Source organism: Bos grunniens, chromosome 15 (assembly GCF_055505025.1).
Source record: "Bos grunniens cultivar Pamir isolate PY7600 chromosome 15, Bosgru_T2T1.0, whole genome shotgun sequence".
NCBI classification, from domain to species: domain Eukaryota; kingdom Metazoa; phylum Chordata; class Mammalia; order Artiodactyla; family Bovidae; genus Bos; species Bos grunniens.
The window spans coordinates 50,947,774-50,963,694 of NC_141179.1; the positions used below are offsets into that span (position 1 = coordinate 50,947,774).

Here is a 15,921-nt window from a genome sequence, read left to right on the forward strand (position 1 = left end):
AGAAGTAAAGGAAGCCCCTGGAGGTGGAACAAGATGGCAAGGACAATATCCTGGGTAGGAAGGCATGCTGCATCTCTAAAACACAGGTCCACAGACATGGATGAGCTCCCATGTCTACCCCTAGTCATCTCTCTGTGTCTGAGGCCATTTATTCCTCATCTGTCTTCCCAGGTTACTTGACCCATAGTTGCTATGGAACATGATGGGGCTGTCACAAAATCACAGGAAAAACAGAAACAGAAGTGAGTCTGCTTAACCTGCAAGAACAACCCTAGGAACCAAGGAGAGAGGGCAGAGAAAGAGACACAACTCACCCGAGTGTCCATAAGGCTCACTTGGAGGGACCAGGAAGTGTTCTGTGTGATTCCAGATAATAGATGTGATATCATTGGAAGGCACAGTGAAAAAAAGGTTGAAGTGCCAGTAGAATTTCCTACAAATGTAGTGGAATGGATGAACCCAGAAAGGATGATGATCCCAACACTCTCCTCCACAGAGGTGTGTCTGCTTCTCTCCACTCTCTCTTTGGTCCCTAGGGTTGTTCTTGCAGGTTAAGCAGATCCACTTTTGTGTCAGTTTTTCCTGTGATTTTGTGAAAGCCCCATCATGTTCCATAGTTTCAAAGTTGCTCAGATCCACAACTTTCCAACCAAACACATGTTTTGCATATTGTCCATTTCCCAGGGAGGACTAAGCAGAGACTATCCTCTGCTGTCTGTGGCCAGGATGTCCCTGGGGAGCAGCAACTCACTAAGGCACCCAGGCAGTGGTATAAAGTAGCATTTAAGTTGCAGAGTTTTTCTGGGCTCTTCAGAATGACGGGCAATAGAGAAGGCTGCAATGACAGGCAGGGTGAGTAACTTAGGTTAGAACCCTTTTTACACTATTAAGAAGGGTGGGGACCTGGTTAGTGAGTCTGAAATTCTCTATCTGTCAGCTGCTGTCATGTGGAGGAATAAGTGGGATGGAGGATGAGTAGATGCCAGAAGCAGGAAGAAAAGGATTCCAGGCCTTCATGAATGTTAGGTCTGCATCACCAAATAAGACAGAGGAAGTGAAAAGGCTACTTTCCTGATGCACAGATATTGTCTAATTCAGATAATTATGCAGAAACTCAGACTCTGTGTCCAAGCAGATTAATACCTTTTTATTTCTCTAAGAAAAGCATCAATATAAGGCTATCTTTAAAATCCCACTCCAGAGAGCAGCCTGTGGGTGACCTGAATGTTTGCTTGGTTTCTACACTCTCACTATGAGACTGTTCTTTCCATCTTTCTGAATAAGAAGAGCCTTTTAGAAAAGAACTTGGCTTAAATATTGCAAAATGACTACAACATAGTATTAGATAGCACCTCCATCATATCACACAATTATAAGATTTCTTTCCTTCTCTCTTTTGTAAAAAAAAAGAAAACAACTTGGCTTTGAGGTCATGTAAAGAGTGTATGTTGGATTCAGTCTTTTTCTTCTCAGCTGTTTGACTTTCCAAGACATACAGAGTCACAAGATAACACAATCCTAGAGTGCTAAAGTGGAAAGGATGGAATTCCTCAGGGAAAAGTTATAGTTTAAAATATCTTTGACCCTTTAGTGTGCTGGAGATGATAATAGAAGACCAAACCTGATCTGATTCCAGGTTAAAGTTATTTATTACAAAATTCTGAATGACATGGGAAGCAAGAAACATATCAATCCAACTTGGCTACTAAAATAGGCATTTTAGTAAAAGAACAGAGAGAAAAAAAGCCTTTCCTTTCTTTCAACACAAAGAATCTTCCCCAGTGTTCAGTTCAGTTCATTTCAGTCACTTAGTTGTGTTGACTCTTTGTGACCCCATGGACTGCAGCACACCAGGCTCCCCTGTCCGTCACCAACTCCCGGAGTTTACTCAAACTCATGTCCATTGATGCCATCCAACCAACTCATCCTCTGTTGCCCCCTTCTCCTCCTGCCTTCAATCTTTCCCAGCATCAGAATAAGTGAAGCGAAGTAAAGTTCCTCAGTCATGTCCTACTTTTTGCAACCTTGTGGACTGTAGCCTACCAGGCTCCTCCGTCCATGGGATTCTCAGGGTCTTTTCAAATGAGTCAGTTCTTTGCATCAGGTGGCCAAAGTATTGGAGTTTCAGCTTCAGCATCAATCCTTCCAATGAATAGTTGGGACTGATTTCCTTTAGGATGGACTGGTTGGATCTCCTTGCTGTCCAAGGGACTCTCAAGAGTCTTCTCCAGCACCACAGTTCAAAAGTATCAATATTAGACTCCTCATAACAATGTAATATATATTAACAAAAGAAAGGTAGAAAAGGTCATTATCTGGATGTAAAGGAGAAATTGGCTTGGTTGTATAAGATTTGCTCAAAATATGCCTTAGGTGGTATACTATAATTTTAACCCCTTAAGCTCTGAACTTCTTATAATGTTCAGCTTAAATTACCATTTGGATCCTGCTACTACAGCCAAGAGTAATAGATCACATAAATGCCTACAGTTGCATGGTACCTACATATCAACTATGGAAAAAGTCAAGTTCAAAGATAGGGATTTGAGAATAATTCAATAATAGATCAATTAATGCAGAATGAAAGAAAGAGAACTGTGACATTAATCCCATATAAAATTAATCCTGATTCCTTCAAATTAAATAAAGAGCTGACACATTCTATTTTGATTTATGCTACCATTGACAGAGTATTTCCTGGGTGGATCCTAAGTAAATCCAAATAAAATTGGATAATAATAAATATTAGCTGAAGAAACCACTGATCTTTATACAAAGTATATAGTTTAAGTTGTGAACCACCATGTTAAGGGTTGAGATAAGGGGAACTAGAAAATGAAATTAAGGTATTTTCATTCAATCATTCATTTTCTTGTTTATTAACTGATTATCCCTGAAAAAAAGAGGATAGAAATTTATGAAATCATCAAATTCAGAACAGTAAGATGGAATGAGAGTGAAGAAATATGTCTGGGATTAGTGAAAAGAAAAGCAGGAGCAAGGAGATAATTAGCACAACAAAAGGCAAATGGCTTTGTAGGAAGGACACACAAGGTAACAGTGAGAATTAAGATTTTTGGAGAAACAGGAAGGGGCTTCATTTGGAGAAACTTCAGTCTTATTAACATGGAACATCAGAAGAGAACAATCTCTTCTTGATAATTTGATCCTGCCAGCCCTACACTTAACAAACTTCCAGGATCTAGTACAGCCTACGGCCAATACAGGAGGTTTAAGACTGTTGAAAGCATATAAGCCAAATAGACCTGAATTTAAATTTGGTCTCTTTCCTGGCACAGGCTAGAAAAACTCTCTAAGCCTCTTCCTTCCAGTTTAATGTATTCATTTTCCTTTTTTTTTTTTTTCTTTTTTAGCGTGTACCACTTTTAAAGTCTTTATTAAATTTGTTGCAATATTGTTTCTGTTTTATGTATTGCTTCTTTGGCCACAAAGCATGTGGCATTTTCGCTCCCAAGCAGGGAGCATTCACCCTCTGTGGCTGGTAAAGTCTTAAGGACTGGATCACCAACGAAGTCCCTATCAGATCAGATCAGATCAGTCGCTCAGTCATGTCCGACTCTTTGCGACCCCATGAATCACAGCACGCCAGGCCTCCCTGTCCATCACCAACTCCCGGAGTTCACTCAGACCCATGTCCATCAAGTCAGTGATGCCATCCAGCCATCTCATCCTCTGTTGTCCCCTTCTCCTCCTGCCCCCAATCCCTCCCAGCATCAGAGTCTTTTCCAACGAGTCAACTCGTCGCATGAGGTGGCCAAAGTACTGGAGTTTCAGCTTTAGCATCATTCCTTCTAAAGAAATCTCAGGGCTGATCTCCTTCAGAATGGACCAGTTGGATCTCCTTGCAGTCCATGGGACTCTCAAGAGTCTTCGAAGTCCCTATAACTTTTATTATTTGTTAAAAAGATACAGTAACACTTACTTTATATCTTTTTTTTTTTTTTTTTGAGACAGAGAGATATTCACAAACAAGAATGTTGGGGGTCTAACATTTAGAACACAAGAGCTTCAATAAGTATTAAATTAGGAAGTTAATTTGCTCAGCATTGTTTTGTTGTTGTTGAGTCACTCAGTCATATTTAACTCTCTTGCAACCCCATGGATTGTAGACCACCAGGCTCTTCTGCCTGTGGGATATTCCAGGGAAGAATACTGGAGTAGGTTGCCATTTCCTTCTCCAGGAGATCTTCCCAACCCAGGGATCAAACCCGTGTCTCTTGCACATGTCCCCTGCATTACAGGTGGATTCTTTACTGGTAAGCCACCAGCTCAAGATCAGATGCTAAAATTTTGTGACACTACTAGTACAGATTCCAATGAACCCTTAAAGAACCTAAATTTATGTCCCTAATTTATGTCTTCAGTTGGCTTCTGTGGAAATTCTAACTTGGAGAAGAGAACCATAGGTCTTGTCCTCCTGCAGCTGTGGCCCTCCCAGCTTGGCCTGAGGTCAATGATCAGAGATTACAGGGAGGACATTCAAGGACAAATCAAGTCTTCCAGATGAGTGTGCTAAGAGGCTAAACAAAAGGTTTAGCTGGTATTCTAAAAACTGCGGCAAATGTTCAATGAATGGAGTGTGCGAATGATTTCTGTTTAGCAACTTGTAACCTGGATTACAAAGGTACCCAATGACCCAGACAGATGTTGTCTGGGCAAGGCAGAGCTGGACCCCAAATTCCTAAATGTTCTCAGGGACCTGGTGAGAATCAAGTGTCTCTTCATTTACCAAAGTTTCTTGGTACTTAATATAATTTTCAGCCTAGGTATTTATCATTACTGGATCTTGAATAGAAGACAGTGTCCTAGGATTTGTACCCAGACACTTCAAACACAAGAAAATCTCAAGTTCTAATAGTTCAGGAAAACGCTGCAGTTTTCTCTTCCTTTGTTGGACTTCAGAATTTCTCTTTTCACTTTAGATAAAATATTTCACTTCTCTATCAGCAAAGTAATTATGACAGCACATGTGATAACTATGTAAAATCGGGCTTCCCTGATGGCTCAGTTGGTAAAGAATCCACCCACAATGCAGGAGACCCCTGTTTGATTCCTCGGTTGGGAAGATCCCCTGGAGAACGAATAGGCTACCCATCGCAGTATTCTTGGGCTTCCCTTTTGGCCAGCTGGTAAAGAAATCACCTGCAATGCGGGAGACCTGAGTTCAATCCCTGGGTTGGGAAGATCCCCTGAGGGAAAGGCTTAATCACTTAAAATATAATATCATTTAAAATATAACAAAATTCATTCTCAATTGAATAAGTATAACAAGGACACAGGGAGGAGGATGACAATGATCATGAGCATTTTCAATGTGCTGTACATATTAAAGAGTGCTGCTGCTGCTGCTAGGTCGCTTCAGTTGTGTCCGACTGTGTGACCCCATAGACAGCAGCCCACCAGGCTCCCCCATCCTTGGGATTCTCCAGGCAAGAACACTGGAGTGGGTTGCCATTTCCTTCTCCAATACATGAAAGTGAAAAGTGAAAGTGAAGTCGCTCACCGTAGCCTGCTGGGCTCCTCCATCCATGGGATTTTCCAGGCAAGAGTACTGGAGTGGATTGCCATTACCTTCTAACACACATCAATTTATTTAAAGAAAACATTGGATGGAAGGGTATAAATTGTATAAAATTTACATTTAGTATAAACTAAATCCGTTTCAGTCATTTATTTTCTGGTAACCATAGAAAATTTACACTATCTCCTGCATGCTGCATTTGTTTTGATGACGCATTGGCTAATGTATGTACATTCCTAGAACAGTTATTAATATAAAGTAAAAGCTGAGACATGGAAAATAAATAGTGAAAATGACTACACAGCATAATTATCTGCCTATTGACAGGTGTTCGGTCAGTGTCTTTATGTCTGTCCAGATTGAAAAAGTCACAAATTTCTGGAGCCCTCATCTGGCCCCTAAGGATGTTCCCTTCCTGGTCCTTTGCCAACATCTCCTTCTTCCAGCCACATGCTTTCCTGATGATTGGCATCCCAGGCCTGGAGGCCATTCATGGCTGGATCTCCATTCCCTTCTTCTCCATGTACACTGCAGCCTTCACAGGAAACTGCCTGATCCTCTTGGCTGTGAGGAGGACTCCCAGCCTGCACCAGCCCATGTACTACTTCCTGTCCATGCTGGCCCTCACCGACGTGGGCCTCACCTTGGCCACAATGCCCACCACGCTGGCTGTGCTCTGGTTTGACCATCGGCTCATTGGCTTCAACACCTGTCTGGTCCAGATGTTCTTCCTCCACTTCTTCTCCGTGGTGGAGTCCTCGGTGCTCCTGGCCATGTCATTTGATCGCTTTGTGGCCATCTCCAACCCCCTGCGCTATGCCTCTGTTCTCACAAACAATGTCATCATCAGGATTGGGCTGGCCATTGTGGCCCGAGCCACTGTGTCCCTCTTCCCATTGCCCTTCTTACTAAAGAGACTGAACTTTTGCCCTGGCAAGATCCTCCTGTCCCACTCATTCTGTTTCCATGCAGATGTCATGAAACGAGCCTGTGCTGACATTACTGTCAATATCATTTATGGGCTGTATGTGGTTCTGTCCACAATGGGAATAGACTCCTTGCTTATTGTGCTATCCTATGCTCTTATTCTTCATACAGTGATGAGTCTGGCCTCTCCCAGGGAGCGTATCCGGGCCCTCAACACTTGTGTTTCTCATATTTTAGCCGTTCTGGTTTTCTTCATCCCAGTCATAGGTGTGTCCATGATCCACCGTTTTGGGAGACACCTTCCCCCCATAGTACACGCCCTTGTTGCCTACGTGTACCTGGTGGTGCCCCCTGTGCTCAACCCCGTCATCTACAGTGTCAAGTCCAAGCCCATCAGGGAGGCCATGCTCAGGGTGCTGAGCGAGAAGAGGAAAGGCTGATGAGTCAAGAAATAACCTCAGAATCTGAGGGAAAACACAGTCAAACAGTTATAACCTATGTCCAGAAAGCCCATATACTGAGCCCTGACCCAGAGACATTATCAAGAGAATGACAAGCAAATGCATATCCTCAGACTCATGGGTGAAAAACAGTCCTGATTCTTTACTTCACTCATTAACCTCAGCTTTTTCATTCAGAGCTTACTTGTGCAAGACTCTGTAGTTGTTATAAGGAATAATATTAAATGAACCATAGGGAGTCTCTTCCCTCCATTGATGGATAGAAGCTCTAAATACACAATTACAGTAAGTATAATAAGACTGTGAGAGTTTCACATGAAGAGTTATAGGAATGTGGAAGAGGGTTTGCTCCCTTGCCAGGAGAAAATGAGAAAGGAGTTAAGGAAGGAGGCTAAAAGGTGAGTCAGTTGTCAGGAAGGCAAGGGCAGGTCATACATAATCACTGGAAAAGATTGTAAAAGTGAATAAACTGAGGTGTGGAGTTATCTGGTTGCTTGAGGAAAGGTGAGTGATCAGATGTGGCTCAGCATAATGTGTGTGTTTGTGTGTGTGTGTGTGTCTGTGTGTGTGCTAGAGGCAACGAAAGTGTAGTAAAGCTCTTCAGAGCTATGGATCCAATGGACATTCCTTGCTCCAAAAATGTACCTCCTTGCATGAAAATGGCCTTTCTCTGGCCTTTGACTGTCACCTGAGATTCTAATTTCAGAGGCTCTATATTTTAATTACACATCATTCACTTCTTCCTCATCTCTTAAAATTCCATGTCCCTGGGTTAGGAACACCTAACCAAAGTCATCACAAAGAGACCACTGAGGTAGGCACTTTCTGCATTGTCAGCTGCACTGGCAGAAAATCAAGGAGCAGGTAAATTTATGTAGGGTTTAGAGGCTTGCTTGGAAAATCCCATGGACGGAGGGGCCTGGTAGGCTGCAGTCCATGGGGTTACTAGGAGTCAGACACAACTGAGCGACTTCACTTTCACTTTTCACTTTCATGCATTGGAGAAGGAAATGGCAACCCACTCCAGTGTTCTTGCCTGGAGAATCCCAGGGACGGAGAGCCTGGTGGGCTGCCATCTATGGGGTCGCACAGAGTCGGATACGACTGAAGCGACTTAGCAGCAGCAGAGGTCTATGTTTTGACATATTCTCTTAAGATGCTACTGCACATATCATTTACATCCTGGTGTCCATTTTGGTGGGCATATATTCAGAAGTGATAGTTAGATGATATAGTAGCTCCATATTTAATTTTTTAAGGAAGCTCCATACTATTTTTTTAGTAGCTGCACCAGTTTACATTATCACCAATGATGCAGAAGGTTCCATATTCTCCACAACCTCAACAATGCTTGTTATCTTATTTTTTTAGTGATAGTTGTGAGGCGACATCTCTTTGTGGTTTTGATTTGCTTTTTCCTAAAAAATAGCAAGTTTAGTTGCTACTTGCTTTGCAAGTTGCTTTTTATATACCTATTAGTATTTCTTCAAAGAAATGGCTATTCAGTTCTTTTGCCCATTTTTTAATCAGGTTATATTTTTGTCCTTGAGTTATAGGAGTCCCTTATATATTGCTAATTTTAATCCTTTATCAGATATGTACTTTGCAAATATTTTCTCTTTTCCATGGATTGCCTTTTCACTCTGTTAATAGTGTTTCCTTTCCTGGGCAATAACTTTTTAGTTTGATGTATCCCCACTTGTCTAATTTTGCTTTTGTTGCTTGTGATTTTGGTTTCATTATTTCATAGGTCATTGCCAAGTCCAGTTACATGAAGGTTTCTCCCAAGTTTTTTTCTACTAGTTTTATAGTTTATTATGGTCAAATATTTAATACATTTTGAGTTAACTTTTGTATATGATGTGAGATCTGGTTAAATTTTATTCATTTGCATGAGGACATCCAATTTTCCCAACATCACTTGTCAAAGAGAATGTCCTTTCCTCATTGTATATTCTTGGGACTCTCATTAAAAAGTAGTTGAATATATATGGGTGAGTTTGAATTTCTATTGTACAAGACAGGTTTTATAGCAGTGAAAGTGAAAGTCATTCAGTCATGTCTGACTCTTTGTGAACCCAAGGACTACAGTTCATGGAATTATAGGCTATAATACTGGAGTAGGTAGTCTTTCCCTTCTCCAGGGGATCTTCCCAACTCAGGGATTGAACCCAGGTCTCCCACATTACATGCATATTCTTTACCAGCTAAGCCAGAAAGGAAGGTTATACCAGTACCACACTGTTTTAAATTGCTACAGATTTGTAATATATTTTGAAACCAGAAAGTATGTGATGCCTCCAGCTTTGTTCTTCTAATTCAAGTCTGCTTTGACTATTGGAGGTCTTTTATGATTCCGTATGAATTTTAGGACTTTTTTCTATTTCTGTAAAAGGTATCATTGAGATTTTTATATAACTTTCATTGACTTTGCAGATCATCTGGGGTAAAATGCACACTTTGACAATATTAACTCTTCCAATCCATGAACATAAAGTGTACTTTCATTTATTTGTTGTCTTCTTCAGTGATTTATAGTTTTCTTTTCTTTTTTTTTGGGGGGGGGGGCCTCCATTCATTCAAGAACTCAAGATAATTCTGGCTAGATACAGACGTGCTGGTTGTTAACCTTCCAGAACTGTATTTCAGCTCCAAAGTCAAGCTCAGTTTCCAAAGTCAGGGTCAGTAACAAGGCCTGATTAAAGAGCTTCTTAGATTTGTGAAATCAATTAGATTGAAGAAAACTAATTGTCTGAGGAGTTTGTCAATTCCAAGTCAGTCTTTGTTTTATTTTTACTAGCTGGACAAACTCATTATACCATTGCTAAATAATTAATTCTCTGCTAAAATGAAAAGTTAATGTTTCTACTGTAATTCCAAAAACAATGCTTCCAACCAAACAATCAAACAGTGTTGAAACTGGGAGTAAAAGAGAAAATTCCAGAACTGAAATACATTTTACTCTCACGTTAATTTCTTGTTAGAGGCAGTTCCCATTGTCTGCCTATCTCCCTCCCTCTAGGAGTTTTCCATGGGTCTCTGTTTTCCCAATACCTCTGAGTACCTGAGGTCCCACTGATGTCTCTTCCTCCCAGAAGTGTTTTGAAGACCTTGGGGGTGGGGGTGGGCCCTGCACCTCTCCTGCAGAAGCTAGTGGCCCTCATGTGGTTTGCATGTGTTCCTAATGGCATGCTCGGAGTGTGTCAGCCAGTACCATCTGGGGCACCCAGAGCAGTGTCTAAGAGCCTGTGACAACTCAATCCTAGGCCAGAGGACAGGGGAATATATTGGATGATTGCAATTCCCTTTCAGGCAGAGAGACTCTCTGGCATTAGCATGTCCACATCTGCTAAACTCATTATAGCCCCTGTTCCTCATGAGTATTATAACAAGAAGAGCCATCAATCTGGCTAAATCACAGCTCCTCTCTGGCCACTCTGCTCCAGTCTGATCTGGTCTGTGCTGCCTAAGCACATGTTAGTGTGTGTCAGGCTCTAGTTGGGGCTCCTGGCCAGCCTTCCCCCTGCCTATGTCAGAGAAGTCAAATCTGACAGTCCCTGAAAAGTCAGAGGCCTCATATTGCTGGGGAAAGGACCTGTATTCTGAATTTAGCACATCTGGCCCCTAAAACATCATGTCTCTACCAGGGCAGAATGATGGGCTCAAGAATGATGTTTAAGTAAACTCTCCAGGTAATTTTTATGCATTCTAAGGATTGAGATGCCCTGGTAGAGACATGATTTATAGTTTTCAGTGTACAAGTCTGTCACCTCTTTAGTTAAGTGTATTCCTAAGTATTTTATTTTCTTTGATTCTGTTGTAAAACATATTATTTTTTCTTATTGTCCATTTTGGATAATTGATTGTTGGTATAATAAAAACAAAACTGATTTTGTGTACTAATTTTGTACCCTGAAACTTTCTTGAATTTATTGCAAACTGTTTTCTTATAGAGCTTTGGGGATTTTGAATACATAAGATTGTGTAGCCTGCAAACAGAGATAATTTTATTTCTAATTTTCCAGTTGGAGCTCTTTATTTCCTTTCCTTAAGTCACTACTTTGGCTTGGATTTTAGTACTATATTGAATAGAAGTAGAAAAAATGAGCATACTTCCCTTGTTTCCAATTCTTGTTCATGAGAAAAATGTTTCAGTTTTTACTACTGAGTATAATTTAAGTTATGGGCTTGTCATATATGTCCTATATTAAGTTAGGAATACATTGCTTACATATCTAGAACTCCCATATTTGTTTAAGCATTATTCACAATAGCCAAGATAGTGAAACAACCCAAATGTCCATCAACAGATGAATGGATAAAGAAAATGTGGTATACACATAACGTGGATTATTACTTGGCCTTTAAAAAGAAAATCCAGCCATTTGCAACAAGGAAACATTTGGAGGTGATGGATGTCTGTCACCTTGATTGTAAGGAATGATTTTAAGGGTATATAGGTATGTTCAAATGGATCTAATTATGTAAATTAAAGAAATTCAGTTTTCTGTACATTAATTATACCTCAATAAAGCTATAACACACATACACACACACACACACACACAGATGCTTCTGCATGTTGGCTCTGGGGCCTCTTCATGCTTTCAGTATTGTTTTCACTCTATTAGAAGTAAAGGAAGCCCCTGGGGATGGAACAAGATGGCAAGCACAATGTTCTGGGTAGGATAGCATGCTGCATCTCTAAAACACAAGTCCAGAGACACAGATGAGCGCCCATGTCTTCCCACATTCGTCTCTCTGTGTCTTAAGCCATTTATTCCCCATCTGTACTCCCAGGTTACTTTATCCATAGTTGCTATGAAACATGATGGTGCTTTCATAAAATCCCAGGAAAAATAGACACAGAGGTGGATCTGCTTAACCTGCAAGAACAGCCCTAGGAACCAAGAAGAGAGTGCAGAGAAAGAAGCACAACTCACCTGAGTGTCTGTAAGGGTCACTGGAGAGACCAGGAAGTATTCTGTGTGACTCCACATACTAAAAGACATAGTTAAAAAAAAAAAAAAAAAGTTTGAAGTGCCAAGTAAAATCTCCTACAGATGTGGTAGCAGGGATGAGCCTAGAGAGCATGATTCTAGCCCTCTCCTTATCAGGTGCTCAATAATATAACTTTCCAAACAAAAATACATATTTTTCACATTTTCCATTGCCAAGGAAAGACTAAGCTGAGACTATCCTCTGTGGCCTATCTCTGGGATATCCCTGGGGAGCATCAGCTCAAGGCACCAAGTATAAAGTAGGGTCTTAGTTGCGAAGATTTTCTGGGCTCCTTCAGAATGAGGAACAGTAGAGAAGGCTGCAACAACAAGCAGGGTGAGTACCTTGGGGCCCAGATACAACCCTTCATACACATGTTATTTAGTAGGAGGGGGGCCTGATGAGAGAATCTGAGATGCCCTCTCGATCAGCTGCTTTCATGTGGAAGAGCCATTGAGATGGAGAATGAGCACATGTCAAGAGTAGGAAGGAAAGGAAGGAGGCTAGCCTTCCCATAAATGCCAGATCCTACACCCATACCCCACCACACCCCCCTGCCAGTAGGGGAAAAGAAGTGAAAGAGACTTTTTCCTGCAGCATAGAGACTGTCTAATTCAGATAATTATGCAGAAACCCAGACTCTGTGTCCAAGCAGATTAGTACCTTTTTATTTCTCTAAGTAAGGTATCAATATAAAGGTATCTTAATATTCACCCCAGAGAGCATCCTGTGGGTGATCTGGATATTTGCTTGCTGTCTCAATTCTCTCTATGATATTTGTCTTTCCCATGTTTTCTGAGTAAGGAAACTCTTAGAAGAGCACTTGGCTTAAATAATGCAAAATTGTTACACCATAGCATTAGATAGCACCTCTATGATGTCACATAATTATCATGTTTATTTCTCTCTGTTTCTGGTAGGAAAAAGAAAAGCACTTGACTTTTTTTGGCGGGAAGTATATAGTTGTTTTACAATATTGTGTTGGTTTCTACTGTGCAATGAAGTGAATCAGTTTTGTGTTTGCCCTCGATTTTATACCTCCCACCCACACCCCCTCATTCAACTCATCTGGGTCACTACAGAGCACTGAGCTGAGCTCCTTGTGCTGTACTGTAGATATACTCACCCCAAAGTCCATATATCCATACTCTATGTCTGGATCTCTATTCCTGCCCTGAAAATAGGTTCATCTGTACCATTTTTCTAGATTCCACATATATGCGTTACCATATGACATTTGTTTTTCACTTTCTTACTTCAGTCTGTATGACAAACTCTAGGTCCATCCACATATCTACAAATGACCCAGTTTCACTTCTTTTTATGACTGAGAAATATTCCATCATATGTATGCACCACATCTTCTTTATCCATTCATCTATCAATGGACATTTAGGTTGATTCCATGTCCTGGCTACTGTAAATAGTGCTGCAATGAATATTGGACTGCATGTGTCTTTTTGAATAATGGTTTTCTCTGGGTATATACCCAGTAGTGGTATTGCTGGGTCATAGGGTAGTTCTATTTTCAGTTTTTTAAGGAATATTCATACTGTTCTCCATAGTGGCTGTATTAACATACATTCTCATCAAGTGCTGGAGATTTCCCTTTTCTCCACATCCTATCTAGCATTTATTGTTTGCAGATGTTTTGAAGATGGCCATCTGACCAGTGTGAGGTGGTGCTTCCCTATAGTTTTTATCTGAATTTCTCTAATAATTAGTGATGTTGAGCATCTTTTCATGTGTCTCTTGACCATCTGTATGCACTTGATTTTGAGTTCAAGTAAAGACTGAGCGAATTCACTTTCACTTTTCACTTTCATGCATTGGAGAAGGAAATGGCAACCCACTCCAGTGTTCTTGCCTGGAGAATCCCAGGGACGGGGGAGCCTGGTGGGCTGCCATCTATGGGGTCTCACAGAGTCAGACACGACTGAAGCAACTTAGCAGCAGCAGCAGCAAAGAAAGTAAGGTGGATTCAACCTTTTGCTTCTAGGCTATTTGACTTTCCCAGACACACAGAGTCAGAAGATAACAGAATCCTAGAGTGCTAAAGTGGAAAGGATGGAATTCCTCAGGGGAGAGCTATAATTTAAAATATCTTTGACCTTTTAGTGTCCTGGAGATAATAATAGAAGACTAAATCTGGTCTGATTCCAGGTTAAAGTGATTTATTTTAAAATTCTGAACCACATGGGAAGCACAAAACATATCAATCCAACTCGGCTACTAAAATAGAGATTTTAGTAAAATAAGAGTGGGAAAAAAAGCCTTCCCTTTATTTTTTTAAACCACAGAGAATCTTTTCCAATATTATTTCCTCATACCACTAATATACACAAAAAGCAGGTAAAAAGGTCATTATCTGGATGTAAGGGAGAAATTGGCTTGGTTGTATAAGAGTTACTCATAATTTTTGACAATTTTCCTTAAGGGGTATACTATAATTTTAACCCCTTAAGCTCTAAACTTCTTGTAATGTTACAGCTTAAGTTACCATTTGGATTCTGCTACCACAGCCAAGAGTAAATAGATCACACAAATACCCACAGTTGCATGGGACCTACATATAAACTGTGGAAAAAAGCAAGTTCAAGACAAGGGATTTAAGAGTAATTCAATAATAGATGAATTAATGCAGGATGAAAGAAAGAGAACTGTGACATTAATCCCAGATAAAATTAATCCTCTGCTGCTGCTTCTGCTGCTAATTCACTTCAGTCATGTCCAACTCTGTGCGACCCCATAGACAGCAGCCCACCAGGCTCCTCCGTCCCTGGGATTCTCCAGGCAAGAATACTGGAGTGGATTGCCATTTCCTTCTCCAATGCATGCATGCACGCTAAGTCACTTCAGTCGTGTCTGACTCTATACGACCCCAAGGACAGCAGCCCACCAGGCTCCTCTGTCACAGGATTCTCTAGGCAAGAATACTGGAGTGGTTTGCCATTTCCTTCTCCAAAATTAACCCTCAGATTCCTTCAAATTAAATGGAGAGCTGACACATTCTATTTGGTTTGTGCTGCCAGTGACAAAGAGTATCTCCTGGATTGATACTAAGCAAATCCAAATGAAATTAGTTAATAATAACAATTCCGTCTAGTCAAGGCTATGGTTTTTCCTGTGGTCATGTATGGATGTGAGAGTTGGACTGTGAAGAAGGCTGAGCGCCAAAGAATTGATGCTTTTGAACTGTGGTGTTTGAGAAGACTCTTGAGAGTCCCTTGGACTGCAAGGAGATCCAACCCGTCCATTCTGAAGCAGATCAGCCCTGGGTGTTCTTTGGAAGGAATGATGCTAAAGCTGAAACTCCAGTACTTTGGCCACCTCATGCGAAGAGCTGACTCATTGCAAAAGACTCTGATGCTGGGAGAGGTTGGGGGCAGGAGGAGAAGGGGACGACAGAGGATGAGATGGCTGGATGGCATCACTGACTTGATGGACGTGAGTCTGAGTGAACTCCGGGAGTTGGTGATGGACAGGGAGACCTCGCATGCTGCGATTCATGGGGTCACGAAGAGTCGGACACGACTGAGCGACTGAACTGAACTGAACTGAATTGTATTAATCTGAAGAAACCACTGGTCTTTACTATATACAAAGTATATACCTTAAGTTGTGAACATATGGACCTTTGAGATGCTATGTTAATGGACTGAATGAAGAAGAACTGGGTAATAAAATTACTGTCTTCATTCAATTATTCATTTTCTTGTTCATTTATTGATTATCCCTGGAAAAAAAAAAAGAGGATAGAAATTTATGAAATCATCAAAATCAGAACAGTGAGATGAACTAAGAGCTGAAGAAATATGCCTGGGATTAGTGAAGAGAAAAGCAAAACCAAGGAGATAATTAGCACAACAAAAGGCAAATGACTTTATAAGAAGGATCTAAAGGGTCACAGCCTTTGCCCTGCTTAGAGCAAAGGCTAACAGAGTTTTGCCAAGAGAACACATTGGTCATAGCAAACACCCTCTTCCAACA

The 15,921-nt window shown here is 40.9% G+C and overlaps 1 protein-coding gene across 1 annotated transcript; it reads left to right on the plus strand.

Moving 5' to 3' along the window:
- Nucleotides 1-908: 908 nt before the first annotated feature.
- On the plus strand, nt 909-9,436 carry LOC147358147 (olfactory receptor 51I2-like). The gene has a single exon (XM_086340448.1). It carries the CDS (start codon nt 5,947-5,949, stop codon nt 6,907-6,909), a length of 963 nt encoding a protein of 320 aa, XP_086196574.1. The 5' UTR covers nt 909-5,946; the 3' UTR covers nt 6,910-9,436.
- The last annotated feature ends 6,485 nt before the right edge of the window (nt 9,437-15,921 follow it).